Source organism: Stegastes partitus, unplaced genomic scaffold (genome assembly GCF_000690725.1).
Source record: "Stegastes partitus isolate 25-593 unplaced genomic scaffold, Stegastes_partitus-1.0.2 Scaffold3, whole genome shotgun sequence".
In the NCBI taxonomy this organism is placed as follows: domain Eukaryota; kingdom Metazoa; phylum Chordata; class Actinopteri; family Pomacentridae; genus Stegastes; species Stegastes partitus.
In genome coordinates, this window is record NW_007577734.1 from 1,066,143 (window position 1) to 1,092,792 (window position 26,650).

Below are 26,650 nucleotides of genomic sequence, written 5' to 3' on the forward strand. Positions count from 1 at the left end.
CTTAACATTCGGACACCCCTACAAAATGGCGTGCACCCTATATAGTGCACTATATAGGGCATAGGGAGTGATTTCGGACACTGCCCCTGGCTTCATTTTCTCAGTGCAGAAACCAACGGGTGACGTCACGGTAGCTACGTCCATCTTTTATACAGTCTATGGGCATAAGCGAACTAAGCGCCTGCTTAGCACCCCGGTCACTGGTAGGGGGACTCTTGCAGTGTTTCCTTTACATTCATTTAGGAGTGGCGGGCTGCCATTCCTGAATCCTAGCCGCCGCTCCTTCAAATTTCTTTTTTTTTTTTTTATTGTCGCAAATACATCACCGCCGCATGTCTTTGCCTTCCCAGCAGAGTCCTGCACTGGGTCGGGTACTCGCGAGCACTAAGCTAAACTACAGATGAATATCTTGACATGCACATGACATTAATTACTCGCGAGAGCGCGGCCTTGAAACTGACGACACACTACAATCCATAGGTGTCAAACTCTGGTCCACGGGCCAATTTTGGCCCGCCACATCATTTTATGTGCCCCACAAGAGATGTGTGTTTCCTAATCTGACAAATTAATAGTATTTACCTGATATATTATAAAGTAATACAATTGTATAATTTATGTTCTAATAACACAACAATGTGCCTTCACAGGGCTCCAGACTGCGACCAAAATGTTCTCACATGTGACCATTTCTGAGCGTGTGCCAGCTAAAGTTTCGGGTGGTCGCATTGTGCGAGTGAATGATGATCATCAGGCTGATCTGGTTCCTTTTGTCAGCACAGGTAGCTGTTGCACCAGTTATTGTGGTTGGAAATAATCATATTTCTTCCACATTGACTCAGTCTCTCTCTGTCTCATGGGTAAAACACTCAGTTTCGCTGTTACCGTGTTCCAATGATAAAACGATGTATCGCAGATTATGGTAAAAAATAACAAAACACACACACACACACACACACACACACACACACACACAGGTAAGAGAGGGAGAGGTCCGACACACCTGATAATAAATGTTCAGGTTCAGGCAGGCAGATCTCAACTGAGTCAGTTAGGAAAAAAAAGTAGCCCCACATTCAAATTTAGGAAGATTCAAAATTAAACAGCAATCACAGTTCTGACTCTATAAACATGATGGCCAGTGATATGGACATTTAAAATGTGCTCAGCTCGTAGAGAAGTCAGTTTATAAAAAACTCTGCAAATAGAAAACTTTTCAGCTTGGGCAAATTTGTGTAGAACACGCTTTTCATTGTTTTCCAACAAATGTTTGGTCGCTCACCTGTCACAGGAGCAGACACCTGAGGGCTGTACTACAAAGCAAGATTAGTGGGTTATCGAGGTATGTTAAGCTTAAACCCAGAGTTTTCAGTATCACGAAGATGGCTCTCTTTTTACCTGGTTAGATCTCCATGGTAGCTTATGCTGGAGCTAACCTGAGGGGTATACTACGAAGCAAGTTTGACATAGCCAGGCTTTCTTTGTGTAAGCCAAATCGACAAAACCGAAAGCCCCAGCCAGAGATTACGGGGATCATGAAGGTGGTTCTAAACTTTTTTTTGTCAGCTCAGACTTTCTCCTTCACACTCTGTGCACGTTCACATAAAAAGGGGCATTTAACGCGTCACGTGACTCTCCTTCTGCTCAAAATGAAATGATCGCGTGCAGCTGCTTCAATCAACACATTGTTTTAATGAAGAACAATGAGGAATATATACACTCACTGGCCATTTTATTAGGTACACCTGTCCAACTGATCGTTAATGCAAATTTCTAATCAGTCAATCACATGGCAGCAACTCAATGCATTTAGGCATGTAGACATGTAGTCAAGACCATCTGCTGCCTTTCAAACTGAGCATCAGAATGTGGAAGAAAGGTGATTTAAGTGACTTTGAACGTGGCATGGTTGCTGGTGCCAGACGGGCTGGTCTGAGTATTTCAGAAAGTGCTGATCTACTAGGATTTTCACGCACAAGTATCTCTAGAGTTTACAGAGAATGGTCCGAAAAAGAGAAAATATCCAGTGAGCGGCAGTTCTGTGGGCGCAAATGCCTTGTTGATTCCAGAGGTCAGAGGAGAATGGCCAGACTGGTTCGAGCTGATAGAAAGGCAACAGTAACTCAAATAACCACTCATTACAACCGAGGTATGCAGAATAGCATCTCTGAATGCACAACACGTTGAACCTTGAGGCGGATGGGCTACAGCAGCAGAAGACCACACCGGGTGCCACTCCTGTCAGCTAAGAACAGGAAACTGAGGCTACAATTCGCACAGGCTCACCAAAATTGAACAATAGAAGATTGGAAAAACGTTTCCTGGTCTGATGAGCCTCGATTTGTGCTGCGACATTCGGATGGTAGGGTCAGAATTTGCCGTCAACAACATCAAAGCATGGATCCATCCTGCCTTGTATCAACGGTTCAGGCTGGTGGTGGTGGTGGTGTAATGGTGTGGAGGATATTTTCTTGGCACACTTTGGGTTCCTTAGAACCAATTGAGCATCGTGTCAACGCCACAGTCTACCTGAGTATTGTTGCTGACCATGTCCATCCCTTTATGACCACAGTGTACCCATCTTCTGATGGCTACTTCCAGCAGGACAATACGCCATGTCATAAAGTGCGAATCATCTCAGACTGGTTTCTTGAACATGACAATGAGTTCACTGTACTCCAATGGCCTCCACAGTCACCAGATCTCAATCCAATAGAGCACCTTTGGGATGTGGTGGAACAGGAGATTCACATCATGGATGTGCAGCCGACAAATCTGCAGCAACTGCATGTTGCTATCATGTCAATATGGAGCAAAATCTCTGAGGAATGTTTCCAGTACCTTGTTGAATCTATACCACAAAGGATAAAAGCAGTTCTGAAGGGAAAAGGGGGTCCAACCCGGTACTAGCAAGGTGTACCTATTAAAGTGGCCGGTGAGTGTATATTTTAAAAATTATGAAAAAGCACCGCTACTGCGAATTGTGCAAAGCAGGAATGCTGGTAGAAAACTGTTGAACGTGTTAATATCTAATATTTTCCTGATGTAGCTGCTTATTCCCAACTGACAGCTGCACGTTAAAGTTAAACTTTAAACTTCATAAATTTAAACATAATCTTGTATTGAAGTACATTTAGGTCTGACACTGTCCCATAATGCAGGATATCACTTAATCTTTGGCCCAATCAGAGCGAAACTAATGTTATTGATTGAATATTCCCTATAATAAATACCAGTAGAATAATCCATTTTCTCATCTGTGTTCTATCAGTAGTAGCAGTTTAAACGGACTTGACAGCAAATCAGAGCCAAACATAAAAACATATTTATGTGATTTCTGCATGGCCAACTTAAGATGTCGGGTTCCCATGGCAACGTGATATTTACAGTAGGGCTGGACCCAAACATCCAAATATCTGAATATTTGGTCGCTGTGGTGGTATTTGATATATATTCACCTGCAACCTGCCCCAGCGTGCACACCTCCCGCTGTCGCCGCCGATGGTGGCAACAGAACTGTGACCACCAACCTAAACTGGCATCAGCAGCCAAGTACTGTCTTGAGCGCTCGGTCTCCGTCTCTGCCGACTGTGCGATATTGTAACTACACGGCTTCGTTCAGTGATATTAGTAACACACAACTCAGCATGTTTACAGATAACACACATTCCCTCAGCTGAGAATCTGTATCGCTCATAAATAATAGTCACCTCAGAAAACAAAAAAGAAGATGGCGGCGACCGGCTGCCAGACGTGATACAAACTTTTCTCTCTCACTTCAAAACCCGTTTTTCACGTCTACTCCGTAATACAAACATTCCGTTTTAAACTGGACTATAAAACCATACGACCTGGATAACCTTGAGGAATACATCGACGACTGCTTCAACAGATTCTGCAATATGGATGAAAACTTACCAAGCATCAACCCAACTTCCAGAGCCTCCTCCATCTCCAATGCAGGTAACGACAAAAAAAGACCCCGGCCATCTCCACTCTCCAACTCTGATTCACCCGCAAAACCACCCGGCAGCTTTGAGGTAAGCGACATTCTATTATCAATCGAGCAGAAACTAACTGGACTGGACGCTTGTATCGCTCTCATTGAAGTTCTACATCGTGAATTCCAATCCCTCCGTCAAAGCCTTGAATACAGTCAGGCACAAATAGACACACTTACCTCAGAAAATAAATTACTCAAGCAGTCCGTCAACACCCTCACCACCCAGCTCAACTCTATCACCGACGACAATAAAACCATGAAGGAAACCATCTTAGATCTCCAGGCACGCAGCATGCGCGATAACCTTGTTTTCACTGGCATCCTAGAGCACCCCACAGATGACCCCGAAAAAACTGTTAAGGATTTCATGACTCGCCAGCTCAAACTTACGGAAGCCGAGAGCAGTTGTTTTCCGCTATTGTTCTTTCTTCGGCGTTTTCTCAAGATAACGAGTTAATTTTCTCATTATGTAGGGATAACAGGAATCGTTTTCTCCTGAAAACGAGATAATTGGTGTTTGTGTTTGCTCACTCGTGCCCGGTCCAGGATGGAATCCCTGGGATTCCATCCTCAGTCACCAGTGGGGGGCCGGAGGACAGACGAGACCAGGCATGAGTGCTTCATTGTAAGTTGTCGTGCCCGGTCAGCTGTTCTCATGACAGGCCATGTCGGAGTTCCCGGTCAGCTGTCCATATAAGATACGTCACACCAGGAAGTCCGACAACTTCTGATGAAGGCTGAAGTGACAGCCGAAACTGTCAACGGGATAATTATCTTGTTATCTCGAGAAAACGAACAGCGTTTTCTCGAGATAAAGAGACAATTATCCCATTATCTCGAGAAAATGCCGTTTAAAAAATGTGCGGCCATGACCGCTCGCGGCTTCCGTACAAACTCCCCCCGGACACCGTCAAAAATATCGCTTTTCACCGTGTTCATCGTATGGGTCAGAAAAACACCACCACCCACGTCCAATAGTTGTAAAATTCGAACATTTCAAACAAAAGCTCCACGTACAACAACAAGGAAGACAGCTGAAAGGAACGGACTTTGGACTCAATGATCAATTTCCAAAAGAAATCATGCTCCACCGCAAACAACTTCACCCCATCCGTAAATAGATGATCCAACAAGGAAAAAAGGCCATCATATCCGTGGACAAACTTTACATTAATGGACAGTTATACTGTGACAAGGACAAAACCCCCTGGCTCTACTAAACCCCCAAGCCCCCCTGTACTCTCTCTCTCTACCTCATTCATCCGACAGGACAGCGCACAGCCCCCCACCCACTACGACGAACACCCCCGCCCCTGCTCCACTCTCCTCTCCAAGGAAAAACATTTATCATACTCGCTCAAAATAAACTAACGGGGAAAAAAAAAAAACTTTTACCCATCATTGTACCAATGTCTCCCAGCAATATATGCCATGATCAGCACTGGACTTTGCCTAAACCTTTTGTTGTTTTTCTTAAATGTTTACCCTTGATTCTTTTTTTGTTTGTCTGTCTGTTTGTCTGTTTGTTTGTATGTTTGTTTGTTTGTTTGTTTTTCTGTTTGTGTTATTGGTCTCAAAGTACAGTTTTTTCTGTGTTTTTTGTGTTATACTTGCAGGCATGTTTGTTTTTATATGTGCGGTGTATGTGTGTGTATGGCATGCCATTTAGGAAATTATATATATGTAACAGTATGAATACATGGAATGAAAGTCTGAATATATATAATTAAACTCTGAATATATGGAATGAAACTCTGAATATATATAATGAAAGTCTGAATATATATACTGAAAGCCTGAAGATATGGAATGAAAGTCTCAATATATGGAATGAAAGTCTGAATATACGGAATGAAAGTCTGAATATATGGAATGAAACTCTGAATATATATAATGAAACTCTGAATATATGGAATGAAAATCTGAATATATGGAATGAAACTCTGAATATATATATAAAGAATCTCTGTGGGTTTACATAGAGATAGCGGCACGCATAGACGCACGGACACGGAGCCGATCGGAGACAATGCCGGCAGTTACCCGAGAGAGAAGGAAGTGCAAACGGTATGAACGTGAACAAAGGAGGAGGGAGAAAGCCGGGATCCATGCGGGCCGACAGACAGACAGACAGACAGACAGCTAGCTCTGAACTTTTCCAGAGCCGCTGCAGGACTTCCTTTGTTTACGTTCGTACCGTATATATATATATATAATTTCCTAAACGGCATGCCATATGTGTGTATATGTATATGTGTATATTACCTCGCTCATACACACCAACACATATATTACACACACACACACACACACACACACACACTACAGTTATTTATTCACTGAACCACATGTATCTAAACTTAAAACACATGGTTATAAATTTCATCTTGACTCTCTTGAGTTAAAATAATGTCAAGAAAATTCCTAACATGGAACATAAGGGGAATTGGTTCACAGGCAAAAAGAATAAAGATATTTAACCATTTATCCAAATTACAACCAGACATATGTTTATTACAGGAAACTCATCTCACTGACTCAGACCAAAATAAATTAAAATCATCACAGTTCACTCACATTTTCTCCTCAAACTACAATAGCAAACAGAGAGGGGCCTCGATTCTGATTAGCAATAAAATTTCATTTGTCCATAATCTCACCACAACAGACCAAGAAGGACGTTTCATCATCATAAACATATCAGTCAACAATAACCCCATAACAATTGGTAACATCTACGGCCAAAACTCTGATGACTCCGCATTTTTTCATAACTTTTTCTCAGCCATCTCCAACAATTCCAACTGTCCAATCATCATAGGAGGCGATTTCAATACAGTCATAGACCCATCTATAGACCGCAGAAATAATACAAACAAGCGAACCTGGCAGTCATCTGAAACAGTTATGCAGTTTATGAGTGACCTGGGACTTGGCGATAATTGGCGGCTTCAACATCCATCCACAAGACAATATTCATTCTTCTCTCCGGTTCATCAGTCATTGTCACACATAGATCTATTTCTAACCAGCAATTCAATCTTATCAAACATTTCAGAATCCAAAATCCACCCTATCATCATTAGTGACCATGCCCCTGTTACATTCACATGGAATAAAACCACCCCATACAGACCCAACACCAGTTGGCGCTTCAACACATCCCTCCTCAATGACCCAGAGTTTGAAAGTCTCATTAGAAAAGAGAGGACATCCTTCCTAGAAATAAATGATTCCCCAAAGTCATCTCCGTCTATCATATGGGAAACCGGAAAAGCAGTTTTAAGAGGCATCATCATTTCATACTCCGCACACAGAAAAAAGAAAGAGCAGCAACAAGAAACTGAACTGGAACAAAAAATCAAACACCTAGAGGACATCATTGCCAACAACCCAACAGAAGAATCACATACAAAACTTAGGAAATGCAAATTTAAACTGAATGAAATCCTGAATAAACAAACTCAATTCCAAATCCACAGACTCAGACAAGAACATTTCTATCACAACAATAAATCGGGCAAATACTCGGCAAATCAAATAAAGCAAAACAAAGAAAAGACAACCATCTCTACCATTACGAACTCAGCAGGGAAGCCAACAAGCTCACCTGAAGAAATAAACAAAATATTCATGGAATTTTATGCAAACTTATATTCATCAGAACACAACTCAAACCAAGAAGATATTGTTTCATTTCTTAATAACATCAATCTACCACAACTCAACCAAGACCATATCTCAGTACTGGAAGCACCAATCAAAATGGGAAATAGATCTGTCGATTGCTCCTGATGCCGTTTTCTGGAGCCAAATCATCCAAAATACTTACTTAATGTCAAGAAATGCAAACATACAACAAATCCAATACAAAGTACTTCACAGAACACACCTCACGGGACAGAAAATGTTTAAAATGGGATTCACCTCAGAAATCTGTACTAACTGCACCCAAAAAATACCAGACAATTGCATCCACGCTTTCTGGCACTACACACCAATTGAACAGTTCTGGACCAAGGTCATCCAATCACTCTCCACCCTAATGGGCTGCCACATCCCTATGTCCCCCTCACTCTGTTTACTCGGCGACACCACATCAGTAAACAAATCTTAGCAAATCAAATAATAAACTGCTTCTCACAGCCCTTACTATCGCCAAGAAACCCATTCTCATCAATTGGAAAACTAGGAGCAATACAAACATCACCCAATGGAAAAACTTACTTACAGAACACATATCCCTGGAACATTTATTTACACCATCCCAACATTCAGCAGTGGAAACCCTCTCTGTCTGGACCCCTCTCCTCACCTTCAATCATGAATCCACTTTTTGCTAACATCACAGTTCTTAGTTGCCTGGGAACCAATTCCCCTTAGCTCTGTACCTACCATATACACTTCTCACTTATTTTTCCAACGGAAGGTTTCAACCCACAACCTCTATTATGTTCCCCTCCCAAGAAACCCAAATGCGTTCGCACATACACAGACACACACATACGCTTGCACACGCAAACGCACACACAAACACACACACACACAAACACACACACACACAAACACACACACACACAAACACACACATACACACACACACACACACACACACACATACCACTTTCAAACTTAAAATGCCAGAGTTAAATAAGTTTCCCTGGTTTGAACTGATTCTTTGTTGTCTTGTTTTGTTTTAGTTCTTACTTTTGTTTTGGTTTTTGTTTTGGTCTCCTTACGTATGTAACTGTATGTAACACTGTCCCTCTTGTCATTGTTTGTTTGCATCACTAAATAAAAATTAAATTAAATGTAAATAAATAAATAATTAAATAATAGTCAGGAAATGATCTGGTTAAAGAGAGACGCTCTTTCCAGCTGATTTAAATCTGAAACTCTGAACATAACCTGCTCCCGACCAGGTTTGCTCCACAGCATAAGTTACCATGGAGATTTAGCCAGGTAAAAAGAGAGCTACCTTTGACAACATACCTCGATAACCCACTGATCTCGCTTCGTATTACAGCCATCTGGTCGCGAAATGAGAGAAGAGGTGTGCTTATTCTATTTTCCAGACGCTCCCATCACAAACACTACCACAATACTCTGTTCACCCCGCCCCCATAAAGCTGCGCTGTAACGACCGACTTAGGGTGAAGGCAAGGGCACCCTGGACAGGTCGCCAGTCTATCGCAGGGCCACACTTAGAGACAGACAACCAAGCACACTCACATTCACACCTACGGACAATTTAGAATTACCAATTAACTTCAACATGTTTTTGGACTGTGTGGGAGGAAGCCGGAGAGAACTCACGCTGCACGGGGCATGCAAACTCCATGCAGAAAGATCCTGGTGCCCCCACCGGGACGCGATCCCGCGACCTTCTTGCTGCGAGGCAACAGTGCTAACCAACTGCATCATATTTTATACATATATATACATTCCTCATTGTTCTCCATTAAAACAACATGTGTACTGAAGCAGCTACACATGATTGTTTCATTTTGTGTAGAAGAGTCACGAGATGCGCTGAACGCTCCTTTTTATGTGAACGCGCAGAGTGTGAAGCGGAAAGTCTGAGTTGACAAAAAAAAGTTTAGAACCACCTTCGTGATCCCTGTAGTCTCTGGCTGGGGCTTTCAGTTTTGTCGATTCGGCCTATACAAAGAAAGCCTGGCTATGTCAAACTTGCTTTGTAGTATACCCCTCTGGTAGCATCTAGCAGAGCAGCATGTGAGGTGTTTAGGGAACATCGGTAAAATGTACCATCAAGTCATACACATGTTCAGCAATTGTTTAGCCTGTGTCCAGTTAATGAGCGATATCAGAGGAGGACTGGTGACAAAATAAATATATTTTCAGATTAAAACATTTTACAAATATCTAGTCTTGTATGACTGAAAATCATTGTAACATAACTAAGTTATGCAAAAACAACTATTCATCAGTAGCATGGTGCATTAATAGCTGTGGCAATGCTGAACCAATAAAATATGGGGTGTGGGACCAAATCATTAGCTGGTGCGACTAACGATGAAAGTTGCTACCATTGGAAAGTTTGTCTGGAGCCCTGCTACATATATTTTACTTGTAGGTTAGGCATGCACAATATTTGTACATAGAATATATAATAATCAAATGCAGAGACAATTATTTACCAGTATGTTAAGGAGTCATTACATTTATACAGTCACTACAGTCACATACAATTACAACTGGCCCTTTGAGGGCAAATAATGCTTATGTGGCCCAGGATAAAAATGAGTTTGACACCCCTGGATTAGTGTGTAGGAAATTGAGAGAAACAATCTGATTATTGTTTCTATTTGTAGGTGAAGACTGACTTGAGAAACAGGCTGCAGGGGATCAGCTTGCAGCATGTATGCGGCTGAGCATCAGCGGCCACCTCTCGGAGAATTTCCCTACAACAGAGCTTTAGAGCTCTTCTATAAAAAACCCAGCAAAACTTATTTTTCTGAGCCTGGGTGCAAACTTTGCCACTGATTCTACAACCACTTCTAGAAATTATTATTTATTGTTTTTTATTTTTATTGATTTAATTGCATTGTTTTATTGATTTATTATTATTTATTATTATTTATTTTCAGCTGGCCATTCAATAAATAGGTTGTCAAAGTAAAATCTTCAGTGAAGTGTCATTCAAGTGCAGTCAGCTTGCCCCTGCTGCTGAAAAAAATCCAAGAGGAAACACTGTGAGCCATAACACGAATAGTTGCAGTTTAAAGCTGTAAGTAAATCATTTCTCACATTATGGCTGCAGATAGTCTATGGGAAGTCTGAATGAATGAACATTAACTTAAAAGTGACTTATGTCTGAATGACAGAATGCAGTCACTTGAGCAGACTGATGAAGCCAGCAATGTCTGCATATCCTATGTCTAAAAAGAGCTTAAAATTACAGAAAAGTGACCAGGATGCTCATTCAGACATTAGTGCATGTCTGAAAGAGATTTTATTTATAACAAATTTGATTGACGCTGCAGTTTTTGGCACCCTGCCCACAATTGGCCCCGCTTTATCTTCATTCTGAGGGCTCCTTCGCAATAAAAGCCCTCTCCCTCGGGAACTGTTTCTCTTCCATTGTTCGTCAACGGCGGCTCCGGCGCTTTGAATGCGAGCTCTTATTGTGAAGGCGAGAGGCGGCCTGTACAATGCTTAGTCACGGTGAGTTACAGCTTTCCCCCTCCTTCATATGTGGCGCACAGCTCAGAACACCGCGATGGAGGAATTGAGCTAGACTACGTGAGTTGCTTTTAATACAGATTTCAGCAGTTACTAATGATTTAAACGAACCGTGTGGGCAGCTTTGGACGTTGGCTGGTAGCAGGGAGACGTTTAGGTAGCGCTTTGTTAGCATGTTTGTGCGGGCTTCGGCTCTAGCCGCTACTCTACTGTCTATTATTAGGAGCCTATTTTGTTGTCAGCTCTATTTCCGAAACGTTTAACTTGTTATTTGCGGTGACTCTGGCCGTTTTATCCCGGGACCATTGAGTTCATCCCTCGTACTACCCCAAATAGAAGATTTCGCCGATTCTGCTTTGTCTGTTTCCCCGTCGCACGCCAGCTTTCTGTGGTGTATTTTGATCAAAACAAGCGCAGAGACGGTCACCGTACAGTGATCGGAGTGGAGCTTTGTGTCAGGTAGATGGCGCGGAAATCTAATTCCATCTGGGTTTATGTAAGGACTGCCTTCACTTCTGGGTCATGTTTTGGTACATCCAGTTCCACTGTTTGCTCGGTGAAGAGTTCACGATGAGTCACCGAGGAAAGCTCTTTGCCAAAAAAAATGCCAATGAAGCACGTTGAACTCTGTTTGGTTTCAACTTTTGGTTTTGTAGCTCTGAAATCGCTGACGATACTGTAAGTGTAACTCAGACAAAACAGTTTTAAGTTGTTTGAGTCACTCCAATTGTTGTGCAGTTCCTGTGCTGACAGGCATAGAAGGATTGCAGGCCTGAAGGGTGGTTCCTAAACTGGGGTACAGGGTCTCAGGGGTCCTTCAGGGAAATATTGTCACCCTGCGAGACTGTGTGAGGGCGTATGTGTGGCTCATAGGTTTGACTGAAGCCACTGATGTTGGATCTTTGTGCACCATTAATCTAAATTTGTGTCAAGTTTAGTGCTGCAAACATAAATTATTGTCATCCGTGATTAATCCACTGCTTGACTGAGCAACAAATAGAAGAACTGAGACAACTGGTGTATTAACAGGTCTGACAGAAAATCAATCACATTGTTCAAATCATCTTTCAAGCAAAAATATTAAATATTTCCTGTCTGATCCACCTTGTCATATCTTAGGATTCCCTGCTTCTTGTAAGGCAAAATAACATATTTTCAATGTTGAACTTTCTGATGGGGCTGCAAGGTGGAGCAGTTGGTAGCACTGTTGCCTCGCAGCAAGAAGGTTGCCAGTTCGCGCCCTGGTGGGGGCACCGGGATCTTTCTGCGTGGAGTTTGCATGTTCTCCCTGGGTTCTCCGGCTTCCTCCCACAAAGGAGGAAAAATTTTCCAAAAATATGTTGCGGTTAATTGTTGATTCTAAATTGTCCGTAGGTGTGAATGTGAGCGTGCTTAGTGCCTGTCTCTAAGTGTGGCCCTGTGATGGACTGGTGACCTGTCCAGGGTGTCCCCTGCCTTCGCCCTGAGTCAGCTGGGATAGACTCCAGCCCCGCCACGGCCCTAGTGAGGATTGAGCGGTGTATAGATAATGGATGGGTGGATAGACTTTCTGATGCTGTTTAGTAGAGGAAAATTCTGTAGATAAACTATAGATTTTGGGGGAAAAAAACAAATCCAAAACAAAAATCCATTTACTCTGGTAAGACAAGCAAAAGCAGCAAATCTTCACATTTCAATTGATTCCGGGAATTTGCTTTTGTTTTGTTTGGAAAATGACTTAAACAATCAAAATACAGTAAGTTTCCATGGCTTGACAAATCCAGTATTGGTTTTAGTTTAGAGCTACATTCAGCAGCAAATATCTACTTCTTTTGAGTAGTTTACATCAAATTATACTAGTCTGTGTTTACAAAAAGCAGGCTAGTGTACTCGTCAATTTTTGTCTAATTCGGAGCCTTTCCTGTTTTGTAGTTATTGGTTAAATATTAGAAATACGCAGCAGGTACAGAACAGGACTCGAGGAGCCTGTTTATCAGTGAGCAGTTTCTGTCTGCCGTGGAGAGCGAGCAAGTTGAGCAATATGTTCTCCAGTGAAACTATTTTACCCAGGAACCTGGAGGGAGGAAAGCATAGCAGTAAAACGGAATTGCAGTGTGTTTCATATTACAGTGTGCTCGACTGACTGTTCTGGCTGACTGTTACAATGAGCTCCACTATGGCCACTGACGTGTCACCATCTGTTGATGGAATAAAAAGGCTCAGACATAATAAATATTTTGTGGGCTTCATCTTTGCCGATTAAAGATAACTCAGCGTGTGCACTGCGTCCTCTTATCAGCACTTAAGGACTTAAGGTAATAATTTGTGTGTGTGTGTGTGTGTGTGTGTGTGTGTGTGTGCAGCTAGAGTGAGTCGTGTGTGTGTGTGTGTGTGAGAGACCTATGGGTGCATTGTTATATAACTGTACACTCACAGCGGCATTGTTGCTGAGTAACTCTGACTCTTCCTGATCAGAGAACACCAGACAGTTAGTGTCTCTTGTCTGCACTGTGTGTTACTGTTACAGGCAGTTCATACTCTGAAAAGGAGAAGATACTCTGAAAAGGAGAAGTTGGAATGACGGCAAAGTGAGGCATTAATTTTGCAGCATCCCTCCAGGTTGGCTTAATGGTGTGCAACAGTGTTTTCTCTGTGGACCAGAGCCCACATTCACCGTGCAGAAGTATTCATTTCCAACCCAGTCTGCAGAGCTGTCTTCTGCTCGTTTTATCATCTCCTGCAGATGATTTCTCCCAATCTCTTAAAGTCAAAGTAGCCCGTGATTCTCATTCTGATTTTGTAAGTTGCTACATGTCTGCAAGACATCAGTGTTGAGTGTACTTGGATTTTGTTGGTTGTTGCACAAACTGTTCCCTCTGATCCTGCCCCCAGCTGCATTAGTCACAGGATAGAGTAAAAACACACTCATGCTGGCCAGCTATAATCAAGCCTAATTTAAGTCACTGCATTGTCCTTCAAAACGGACATTATGCCCTCAGTATTCCTTAAAACTGGCTTGCTTTTTTCCTTTTTTTTTGCTCATATTCTAACGCTCCTCAGTTGTGCAACAATTATAAACTTCGTCTTGGGTTCAGAAGCAGTGGAAGTAACATGTTTGTTAAGCTTCTCTTCACATGATATGGAGCATGAGATTGAATGTTTTTATCAAAGACATGCACTCATTGAAATGAGGAAGCCTTGACCCCAATGAACTGCACCCAGAAGAAAACACTCTTGCTGCAAAAGTCATTGTCTCTTTGCACTAATAAACTGATGTTGTGTAAGTTTATAGTGAAAGGCTGGTGCTGGGTCATTTGCTACAGAAGACGATGCATTTGTCAGCATTGGTGTGTGTGCACAGAGTTAAACAGTGGCAGAATTTATAAATACACATATATGTATAATGTGCATACAGCTGGAGCTTGACCAATTTATCAGTCAGCCAAGATTTGTGGATCGGCAAGCAGACCTGCAACTCCATTTTATCCATGTTTCCAATCAGCCACCAAAGCCTGTTGTTGTGTAGAGCCTCCAAACAGCTCAAACCCATCGGGGCATGGGCACAGGATCTCTGGGTTTCCTATAATGTCTGTGAATTGTTGAAAGTTGAAGGTGGAGTTCAGACAGCAGGTTGACGTCTGGGCTCTTTATCATGTTCCGCAATCAAATTCTAAATAGTTTTTTCTGTGTGGCAGGGCATATTTTTCTGGGTTGGTGGTGCATGTAAAAGTACACAGTGAGTAAAGTGATTAACATTGATCATCTTGTTACAATACATTGCTCTACTGGGAAAACAAACACACACACACAATTATATATGCATATCAGTATCGGCCAGGCTCTAACACAACCTCTCTCGCTTTCTCTTTTCCCAGTTGTCAGCTGAACCAGCCGCTTCACAGTAAACACAGCGGTGCAAACAAATTCCTCAGCTGGGCAACCTCGAGTAAGACGTCTCTGGAGAAAGCTGTCAAACACCCCCACCAGCCGGACACCCTCCATTCCCAAGGGCTCCAAGTTACGCTTATGACACTTTTGGCACTTGACCCTTTCTTTTTGCCCTTTCGAAGTCAACAAGCTTTCAACTCTGCAGCTTCCAGCCAAAGTGTAGCCGTCTGAAAAGAGGTTTCAGTCTTTAAATAATGAAGCAATAAATTCGGCTAAAGTAATCTGTTGTACGACTGGCGAATCTTGCAAGGGTTTTTATTTGCAACAGATGAATTGCTTTATTTGAGTCATTTAAGCAACTGAAATACATTTTATCCCAAAAACTGCAAAAATAGGCGATTCCCTAGACAAGAGAGAGCATACTGTTTGTCCTGTCAGAAATGATTGACAGGTTTCTCTTGACATCTCCAGAGTGGAAAGAAAAACAGCTGTGTTGCCAACACAAACAGCTGAACTGAGAGAGACCACTTTGAATCCTGTGCGGTTCATACTTTCAGAAAACCTTCGTTGACTGTTATTGTCTAACTCTGTTCTGAAAAGTTAACCGTCAGACAAAGCCAGAGGAATCCTTACCTAAACACTGTCACCATGTTGGAACTGCAGCATGTAACAGTGCACCCAGCCATGAGTAGCAGCTTGCATGCAAGTCTCTAGTAATGCCATGATGAGCAGTATGGCTGGACTCAAGTACTGAACAGAGCGTGGAAATCCTCATGTCTTCATAAATCAGACCGAACTCTTTCACTCAGACAAAAATCAGGCAATACCCAGTAGAGCCTGGCGTTTTCTGTGTAGCCATCTGTCGAGCTCCTCACTTAAAAATCTTCTTTTATTTTACCCATGCTTGCATGTAGTGCAAGGATGCCCCATATTACTGTCCACTGTTCTTGAGAAAGAGACTAAGGAGGAGGGGAAAGGGTAGGAAATGACAGAGTGCCTGACAGAATGCAAAGCGCTGGTGACTCCATCCACGCGCAACGGTCACCGCGTCTTCAGCTACACGCTAGAGAGCCACACGTCTGCTGCCTTCGCCATCATGAACGAGCTGCGTTTGGAGCGGCAGCTGTGCGACGTCACACTGCGTGTTCGCTACAAGGACCTGGAGGCGGTGGACTTTGTGGCTCACAAGGTGGTGTTGGCCTCCTCATCCCCAGTCTTCCGGGCCATGTTCACCAATGGCCTGAAGGAGTGCGGCATGGAGTTGGTGCCCATCGAAGGGATTCACCCCAGGGTTAGTCACATTTTATTTGATTTGAAATACAGTTCAACTTGCAGATCTCTAAACATAATTCATGGTCTGATGTGTAGCATTTTAATACATACAATTTGCTTGTATGGGGTAGAATTTTATTTGATTGACTTTGTTTCCTGCTTTCCAGCCTAAAGTAGGAGTTTTTTTACTGCACTAAATAGGAATAGAATCACTATTTTTGTAGCATAAACCAACATCGTCCTTGCAACAAGAACAAGTGGGTTTCATGGGAAATGTAATTTTACAAGCATTTAAATTATTACAGGTGTCAAATAGATGCGGCTACAGATTATACATCAGTATCAAGATTAACTGGACTGTTGCACCAGTAATGCAAAGTTGTGTACAGTACTGTGCAAAAGAACAATGAAGCACTACAAGTACAGTAAGGATGCTTTCAAACATAGTGCCATAAATAGTTTTCATTTGTAACGTCGTGCAAAGTGCAGTAAACAGATAAACAGAACTCAATAATTGGAGTGACCACTTTTAGCCCTGTACAGCACTAGTTCTTAGGTATTTTTACAAACACAGTAAATAACTGTGGCAGTAACATAACATAACACTTGGCAGGTAGATTGTGTGAAGTGTCTTAGAGAAATTGCCACACTTGTTATGTGGATTTTAAGGCTGTATCAGTTCCTTCTCCCTCTTCATGTAATCCCATATTGACCATCTGCTTGTTCTTGCTGCTGTTGACAGTTCTCTGCGACTCTGGCAGTGTGTTTGGGGTTGTTGACATGCTACAAAAGTAATTTGGGATGGTACCACATGATGCCTAACTTTTGCACAGTGCTGTTTATGTAATAATAATGTTACAAATGTTTTTGTAATACACTTTCTATATCTATGTATGCATAGACTGCTAGTTGCCATAATGTCTCAAAATCTCTGGATACATTTGTCTTAGCCTCTGATAGCAGGAAGTTTGCTTACAAAAGGTGTAAATCGTTTCTGCATATTTTTTTTTTCGATACAAGTTGTCCCTTTAAAAAACTAAGATCTTACTCTCAAATAAAAGTGAACAGTGAAAGGTACTGGAGGACTTGGCTGAATAATCTTAGTTTGACCTGATTTGCTTACCTTGGGTGTTTACCAAGCACACACATGGGAACACACATATCTAAAAGTTGTTAGTTTATGAGATGCTAATCGGTTGTTTCCTTCCAGGAAGAGATGAATAGGCACACATACCCGGCAGTAGATTTATATTTCTCTCTCCCATTGCATTTTTCTTGTATGCACAGTTCTGTCTCAATCCAGTCCCTCTGTCCTCATCTCTTTCCTTGACTGTGTGTTCTCATTGCCCCATCCTTTGTCCGTCCCACCCTTCCAGGTTATGGACAGACTGATAGAGTTTGCCTACACAGCCAGCATCTCTGTGGGTGAAAAGTGTGTTATCCACGTGATGAACGGTGCTGTCATGTACCAGATTGACAGCGTGGTCAAGGCTTGCTGCGATTTCCTCGTACAGCAGCTTGACCCCAGCAATGCCATTGGCATCGCCAGCTTTGCAGAGCAGATTGCTTGCACAGAGCTCCACCAGAAGGCCAGAGAATACATCTATATGAACTTCAGCCAGGTAAGGCTTAAGGCACATTTTCTAATGAATGCTGTTTAGTCTATAATCATAAGGCCTTTTGGTTCATTTTTAAGAATATTTTTTGTAATTCTATTTGAACTTTGAAAGCGTAAGAACACATGTATTGAGGGAGACCAAGGGACGGGGCTGACTTGCAGTGAAAGTCCCTGCTGATGGAGATTATGTATTGAACAGGACTGTACTCACTTACACAAGAAAAAAATTGTCTAGCTGCCTGTTGTTAAAAACAGAAGGGGCAGCAGTCAGGTGCACATGAATGTAAAAAAAACTTCTTCCAACAATGTAATTGCTATTTAGTGGCAAATAAGTTGCCCATCAATTTTAATGGCACTATTCAGTTGATTCTCCCTGCTTAGATATATAGAAAGCTCTTAGTTCAGATCATATCAAGATTATTGCCAGTCAGAAAGAAAACATTGGTTCCTCATACTCTGAGGACATCACATGCTCATTCAGAAACTCTCAGCAGCTTAAGTCATAATAATGTAACATAAGGAAGATATGAATTCATCATGATGCATTATGAATGTAGTTGCACAGCTTTTAACTGAAACTAAAGACTGAGTTTTTGTATGTAGAGCAAGTTTTCAACCAAGCTGTTTGTGTGTAAAGTGTTTCATGGTGAAGTGAATTCTTTTTTTGCTTGTTCTACTGTGGTTTCTGCTGGCTGACTTTTACGCCTTAGACCTGTGGCTTTGTGCAATGAGAATGCAAGCTATGAGTCACGCTGACTTGTGTGTGGGTTTACCTGTGGTTGGAGCATACCTGACTGCAAAGGATGCCAGTACAGTGCAACACAAAAGTAATGATATGACTGTTAGTATTGATCTTTGATACGCTGATAAGGCAGACAAACAAAGACAGGTCAAGTTTCAGACAAAGATGTGTCATATGTCTGTCAATGTTGCAGTTCATTATGTGTTTTATTAAGGAAATGAGGTAAACACAGGTGAATAGGGCATTGTATTTCTAAAAGGTAGAATAATATACAAATAATCTAGCATTTGATAAATGTGTGCCTCTCGAAAGATATAGTTTAAAACAGATTATGACTCTCAAGGCTGGAAGCCAGACTTCCTGGGTATTTGGCTTGTGCATTGGTTTAAATGAACCTTAGTGTTCTGTCTTCTGAATAAGATTAACATTTGACAAAAGTGGCACATACAGAGATTAATTTTGGCAAGATTTGGATTTACTTAAACGGTCTTCAGGCACTGTTTACTGACAGTGATGTTTTTGATCAAAACAAGCCTAACAGAAATGACAATTACATGATTAACTGATTACTGTGTTGGCTGAAACAAATCTGCACGTATTTTGGAACTAAGAAATGCCCACAATTTGTTTGTTCCAGCGTCACCAGTGTTGGATTTGCTGCTCTTATTTATCATGTGATAGTTAAGCAAATCTGTTTGAGTATTTGACTTTTATTCAGACAAAACAGTCTGAAAACCTTTGGCATAGAGGAATTGTGATTGTCATGTTTTACTAGTTTCTGTTATTTTATAGACTCTGCCAAAAGTCTGTTTATAGAGAAAATGATCATCAGAATAATTAATAATGAACATAATCCTTCGAAGCAGCCCTACTCTGAACTGTAGTCTCCTCAACATTGTTGTTTAAATTTCAATTTTGTCTTACTTTACACCACGTAGTTTCATGACTAACGAGTAGATACATGAGTATACGTTTATTTTCTGGTGTATATTTAATTTATTAGAGCTCAGCACTTTTATGTATTATAAAAAGTTATTACAACTTTACCCTCCTGCTTCCAGGTAGCAACCCAGGAAGAGTTCTTCAACTTATCCCACTGCCAGCTGGTCACCCTCATCAGCCGCGATGAGCTCAATGTGCGCTGTGAGTCCGAAGTCTTCCAGGCATGTGTGGCCTGGGTGCGCTACGACCAGGAGAACCGGCGACCCTACGTTCAGGCCCTACTCCAGGCTGTCCGCTGCCATTCCCTCACCCCTAACTTCCTGCAGGCCCAACTCCAGTCTCTGGACTGGGACCCGGAGTGTAAAGACTACCTGGTCCAGATCTTCCAGGACCTCACCCTCCACAAACCAACCAAAGTAATTTCTTGCAGAACTCCTAAGGTGCCGCAGCTCATCTACACAGCAGGGGGTTATTTCCGTCAGTCTCTCAGCTACCTGGAGGCCTACAACCCCTGTACCGGAGCCTGGCTGAGGCTAGCTGACCTGCAGGTGCCCCGCAGTGGCCTGGCAGCCTGTGTGATCAGTGGACTGTTCTATGCTGTTGGTGGAAGAAACAATGCACCTGATGGCAACATGGACTCAAATGCTCTGGACTGCTACAATCCTATGAACAACTGCTGGTTGCCGTGTGCACCGATGAGCGTGCCCAGGAACCGAATCGGAGTTGGTGTGATCGACGGCATGATATATGCAGTTGGTGGATCGCATGGGTGCATTCATCACAACAGTGTGGAAAGGTAAGCAGACTGGGCATTTAATTAAAAATGCTGCTGTTATTTTTTATTACCTTCAGCAATTCCCTTGAAGAGACTAAAGCCGATTCAGAATTTATTCTGATCTAAAGCGTGGTCTTCATTGCCACATTCTGTTTTATTGTAGGACCTGCAGGTACATCTGCTTAAGTGCACTGTTAGTGATTTGTTTTCAACCCCATTGTTCTAAAATGATTTGACTTTTAATATGTTTAAATTTATGTGGTTTCCCATAGTGTATTGATTCAATAACGTGACCAAAGTCTAGCAGAGGACAATTACAGCACAGACTTGTTCTTGACTGTCTATTGTGTTTAGTAATGCATTGCCCGTGAAAAGAAATTGGATAACTTCCTGGAAATTAATTATGTTTCATTTCCTGCAATGCATTTTTAGTTCTCACAAAACTACTATGAGAATGTTTTAATCTACAAGGAAATATTTTATTCATATAAAAGTTAGTGAGAGCTAAACAATAAAATAGTTTAGTTTTTAGTGTTAGTTTTCTCACCTTCAGGCTGAGGAAGAAAAAAAAACAGCACTTGTTAATTCCAACCCTGGTTGACAGACGTTTATAAATCACTCCTGTGAAATGTATTTTTGATTGTTCAGCTTCTTGACAATCAGTCTGGACACTGAGCAAATGGTGACATAAATTTCAAGCACCCAGCCCATCAACCTATCCTACAAGTCTTAAATGTATTTATCATTTGCGTAGGTATGAGTTTAATCAAGACATAGATGTGTGTCACAACCCTTAATCATGCAGGCTGCCTTTAACACAGTAAATGATATAAATATTTTTCATTTTTAATGCTGGATGTGTCACTCAGATAGAACATTTTAACCAGGCAAACAACATATCTTTGAAAGAGGAACACGCAAAACCAGTCTGAATGATCACACAATATCATGAAAGACATGTGACTTACCACATCAGAACTGTAAATTACAGATTCTGAGAAATGACATGACTAAATCTGTGCTGCATGGTTCCAGCAGCTGTTCATTTATCTTGGGGTTCATGAGCTCTTTACTTTGACACAGCATTGAGTAATTGTGCTAGTTGGCTAAGAAAAACGGGGGAATAAACCATAGAAATAAAGTTAAAATATTCTTATCTCCTACAGGTATGATCCAGAAAGGGACCAGTGGCAGCTGGTAGCCCCAATGCTAACACGACGTATCGGTGTGGGTGTGGCGGTCATCAACCGGCTGCTTTATGCTGTCGGGGGGTTTGACGGGGCCAACCGGCTCAGCTCCTGTGAATGCTACAACCCTGAGCGGGATGAGTGGAAAACCATGGCCCCCATGAACACTGTGCGCTCCGGAGCTGGTAAGGAAGAAATGGACAACAGCTTGGACAGTTACACAAATGGTCGTACAAGTTCCCATCTGTGATTTTAATCTTCAGCAGACCACCCAGTTTGTGTTAATGACGTCTATGGAGTATTTAAACCAGACAGTGGTTAGGACACATGCTATGTAACTCTATTGTCAGATTTAATTCCTGCCAGAAAACTTTAGTTGCATGTCATAGCATAGTTTTTAGGTTTTTTTTCAAATCAAATTTAAAATGCCAAAAAAGTAGCCAGATAGAACTATATTAATCTTGCAATGTCAACTCATAGACCATACATAAAGACCAACTGCATGACAGTTCACTAGAAGGGAAGCTAAAAATCTCAACATTGACACATGCTGATGATGTATTTTGCAGCCAGGATCTGCACAGTAATGACCAGAGGTCAGAGTCAAGGTTAACTAAAAGCACAACCAATCTATGAAGGGGAAGTGGGTCACATGAAGCTGGCTAGCGTGACAACTAGCACTCACTAATAACTTTTTTTAAGAAAATGATGCACTTTCAGAGATTGTCAACAATAATCCAAGACAACACTATCAAGATTACAACAGCAATGCTACATGAATTTCAGTTTGTGTTTTTCTGTGATATTTTGGCTTAATATAGTGCTTCCATGATGAAGAGAACAGTATCTGTGCTTTGTAGACAATTGTCGTAGCAGTGGAGGAAGAATGCCAGAGTGGGGTTTGTCTTAATGTATTTTAACTCCAAATTTGAGCTGGAGTTATGTTATGAGTTAGTTTACATATAAATATATACTTATTTGTATTATTTTTGACAATAATAGCAGTCATAACAACAGAAATTTGTACAAGAGACAAGTTATTCTTGTGGGTGTTTCACCAACTCACAGATTGTGCCCATATCTAGATTAAATCATTGAATATTTTAATAAACTAACCTTTTACCTTTTTTTAGGTGTGTGTGCACTGGGTAATCACATCTTTGTGATGGGTGGATACGACGGCACCAACCAGCTGAACACAGTGGAGCGCTACGATGTAGAAACTGATACGTGGAGCTTTGCTGCCTCAATGAGGCACAGACGCAGCGCTCTGGGGGTCACTGCATTACATGGACGCATCTATGTACTGGGTGAGTAGTAGTGTAACTAGAAACTACCTGTTGAGACAAAGGCACCAGACTAAAGTAATTAAGGAATTACATTGTAGTTACTTTACATTTATCCTGTCCAGTTAGCTTTTGTCATCGTTAGCGTAGGGGCATGTTCAATATGAATTGTAAGTTATTGGTTAAAACAGATTGTGTTTTTATAGTTGCAGCTTAGGTGAACATCTGACCAGATTTTCTAGACACATTTATGTATAAATGCAGGTAATTCCAAAAGTTTGAACTAATTTTTTCTGTCGTTATTGTGCTGTATTTAAATTTTAGTACCATAAATGTTCCACCTTTGAATTGGACACTGGGGTAGTGACAAAATAACCATTGTTAGTCCAGCTAATGTCAAACAGTTTTTTTCTAATATTGTTCAGAAAATGTTTTAGTTAAATTTTGTATATACAGAGATGTTGCCCATGAAACAAGCAGTTTTATTTTTTTCTTTGAAGCCAGTCTGTTCTCAGTTTGTGCTGAAAGCTACCAAAAAGGAAATCATTGAACCTTAAAGACAATTTTGTACATTTTATATTTAAAAAAAATAAAAAAGGAATTTTATGTTTTCATAGACAATTGTCAGTCAAACATTGCACAATACTAAATATTCTGATCATATTAAGTCTTCCAAATGTTCATTCCTGTATTGCAAGCAAAATTAATCATGAGCTGATTCGAACATTGTAATATAAAAAACTTTTATTAGAATTTGTGGGCAATGTTAGACAGGAGTTATAATTCTTGATTTATTGACACAACAATGTTAGTGCAAGTGTTATTTTTTTTTCTTCCTCAGGCTCAGGGTGAGAAAAATAACACTAAAAACTAAACTATTTTATTTTTAGCTCTCACTAACTTTTATATTAATAAAGGATTTCCTTGTAGAATCGATGTGTACCTGTAAGCTAGGAGTCATTGTTGACTTCAAAGGAATGGTATGACTTAAATTAAAAGACATCTTTATCGCTTGTCATTATTAAATGTCCGTTAGTCCATTCATGACCTGGGAACTGGCACACATATTACTATGTTGTCATATTATTAATGTTCTGTTTGACAAGGCAAGGTGTACACTGTGAACCAGGTTTGTGCGTAATCCAAAACTAAAGTCAATGTTAACATTATGCTTACAGGCGGTTATGATGGCAACACTTTCCTGGACAGCGTGGAATGCTACGACCCAGAGCAGGACACCTGGTCAGAGGTGACGCACATGACGTCAGGGCGGAGCGGTGTGGGCGTGGCTGTTACCATGGAGCCCTGCCAGAAGGACCTGCCACAGTGTCAGAATTCTGAGAGCGAGTGCGGTGCGGCGTCACTGTTCTACCAGTCAGCCAACTTTCACCACAATCGGCCGCACGGCGGTCCCTTCGGCAAAGGCACATGAAGCTCGTCACTCAACCCTGTCACACACTCGCATACATAGACGAGCACCACAAAAACTCAACTCTGTCTTCCCAAATAAGAATAAGGACCCTCACAAGTCATCAGAGACAGAGGTGGGCTGAAACACCACTTGCTGCCTCACTGATCTGTAGTATTTTATTTTAATGCTTTGCTGATGCTCAACTATAAGGTGACAAAAAGCAACTTAAGTTGAGTATCAGCACTGAACTATACAAATCAAGTATGACCCCCCACGCAGTCCAATTTCCAGTAGATTGTGTCCATTCAAATCTGAGTCTTTCTGTCTGTGCATTCAGATTTGGCATTTAAAGCCCTCAGTCAGACCGTGATTTACCAGGTTTGAGGGAAAGGGCTGCATACTAAAAAGGTCAGTTTATTGGCTCAAAGAGTCATCAAGAGCTCTTAATTATATTTAAAGAGCAGAAGATAAATCTGATTGGAGAGCAAAATACTTCAAATAATCAGATTCTGTAAACAAGTCCAAAAAAAAAGTAGCATTTGTCTGTATAGGCAGTAGAGTACAAAGTGCCATTACAATGCCTGCGGGTATTACTGTTATCAGTATATTGTCTTGAGGTGCTTGTGTTGGAGAGGCACAGCCTGACTCACTGTGCAGTGTGTAGTGAATGGTGAAGGCAACCCAGAAAGCCACAAGATGAAGCTCATACACGACAATGGGCCTCATGCAAGGTCATCCAAAACCTCTCTTACTCTTTTTAGTTTTACAGCCCTATGTGTTTCACTTATTTTAAGTGTCATTCACAAAGTCAGAATTCATGCGTAAAAAAGAAACTAAATTTGAACTAACCAACTTCAAAGTGGTGTTGAAAATCACAGAACAAAGAAGTGACTGTAGTCATATGAGTGCACTGAAAGATAACAGGAGTGAGTAGTTTGTTTCAGAAAAAAGCCCTTTTGCCTCTCATACAGGACTAAAATGGGAGTTTGCACTTGAGGGAACATGACATTCAGTTGCCATATTGGTAGGTCCATCTAGTTGTGACTAACACACTCTAGTACAACAGTCCTGCAATAAGTCCTGCTTTCATGATGCTTGAAATGTCATTTTTCGTTAAAACCATTTAATGGTAACAGTATGCTCACAGGTGTTTTGGTTGCTTAGCCTAATTTTATCTCAGATATAAATAGAGTGGACAAAATAATAGCTATATAGTATAGTTCAACAGCATCACAAACTGCAGCCTCTAAAATGATTGTAAGCTTGAATCATTACAACAGTTCCAACAGAAATCAGGCTTTATAACCTTCATAATAGTAGGATTCATTGCATGACTGTTTTCTCAAACTGCATTAGTTTTATTTAGTTGTGTCTTATTATAAACTGGCAACTGAGTGTATATTTCTTTAGCAGCAGGTGGTCTAGCTTCGTTTAATGTAACAAGATCAATGCTAGATCTTAAGAAATTTCAACCTGTATCACTCTTAACTAACTTGTGCAAGTGGACATAAGAACAAATGTGTTTATACATGCGTTTCTTGCATGAGGCCTATTGTCTCAGATTGTAAGTGTTGGTACAAGAGATGCATTGCTTTGCAGTAACTGCATGGTAACAGACTTGTCTAATTGTCACTGATAGGTTTGTAAAAATGGTAAAATTTAGAGAAATATCTGAGGCTATCGGAGAGACTCATCCGGTGTGTGGAGCGGCAACAAAATGAAGAAACGAGTTTTGACTGTGTTAGAGCAAACAGAACACTGTAGCATTTTCAAATTTGGATTCAAGCATCTAGCTGAATGTGTTTTTTTTATTTAAAAAAAAGAAAACAACAACAAAAAAAACACTAATTACTGACAGAACTGAAAACCTCCCACCTGCAGTGTACTTTTTTCTTTTTTTTCTTTTTTTTTTGGTTTTCACATCCACGAGACCTCAGAAACAGAAGTGACCATGTTTGTGCTAATGACAAAAAAAACTTGCTTAAAGAAATGTATTTGTAACAGCAATTTAAGCTACAAAAGTTTTTAAGTGACGTTTTGTACATTGATATTCTAAGAAGTCTTGTACAGAATTTTAGAGCTCACTTTTTTATTTATTTGTTCAGATCCTTTTTGATTTTCTTGTTCCTCTAAACTGACATCAGCTTTGTACTTAATTGGATTCTGGTGTAGTGTTTTTGAATAACTAGCATGCATTGTAACTAAGTAGGAATGCCTGTTGATGCTGATTTTGGATGTTTGTAAAAAAAAAACAACAACAACAAAACAAAAAAAACATTGCTTCACCTTGAAAGGGACTTTTTTTCCTGTTCAGTCAGTAGTTGGCTTTGTACATTTTTTT

General features: G+C 41.0%; 1 protein-coding gene across 4 annotated transcripts; it reads left to right on the forward strand.

Annotated features, from left to right (window-relative positions):
- The first annotated feature begins 961 nt into the window (after window positions 1–961).
- Window positions 962–26,219, forward strand: keap1b (kelch-like ECH-associated protein 1b). 4 transcript variants are annotated; one of them, XM_008276974.1, is made up of 8 exons: window positions 962–977; window positions 13,625–14,924; window positions 15,064–16,367; window positions 17,725–17,970; window positions 19,770–20,446; window positions 21,592–21,797; window positions 22,746–22,922; window positions 24,077–26,219. In XM_008276974.1, the coding sequence occupies exons 3-8, from the start codon at window positions 16,062–16,064 to the stop codon at window positions 24,328–24,330; spliced, it is 1,866 nt and encodes a 621-aa protein (XP_008275196.1). In that variant the 5' UTR covers window positions 962–977; window positions 13,625–14,924; window positions 15,064–16,061; the 3' UTR covers window positions 24,331–26,219. The 4 variants fall into 4 exon arrangements, with proteins under 4 accessions (XP_008275196.1, XP_008275187.1, XP_008275204.1 ...); XM_008276965.1 differs by lacking the exon at window positions 962–977 and adding an exon at window positions 11,197–11,269 and having other exon boundaries at window positions 14,884–14,924; XM_008276982.1 differs by lacking the exons at window positions 962–977; window positions 13,625–14,924 and adding an exon at window positions 11,199–11,269.
- The last annotated feature ends 431 nt before the right edge of the window (window positions 26,220–26,650 follow it).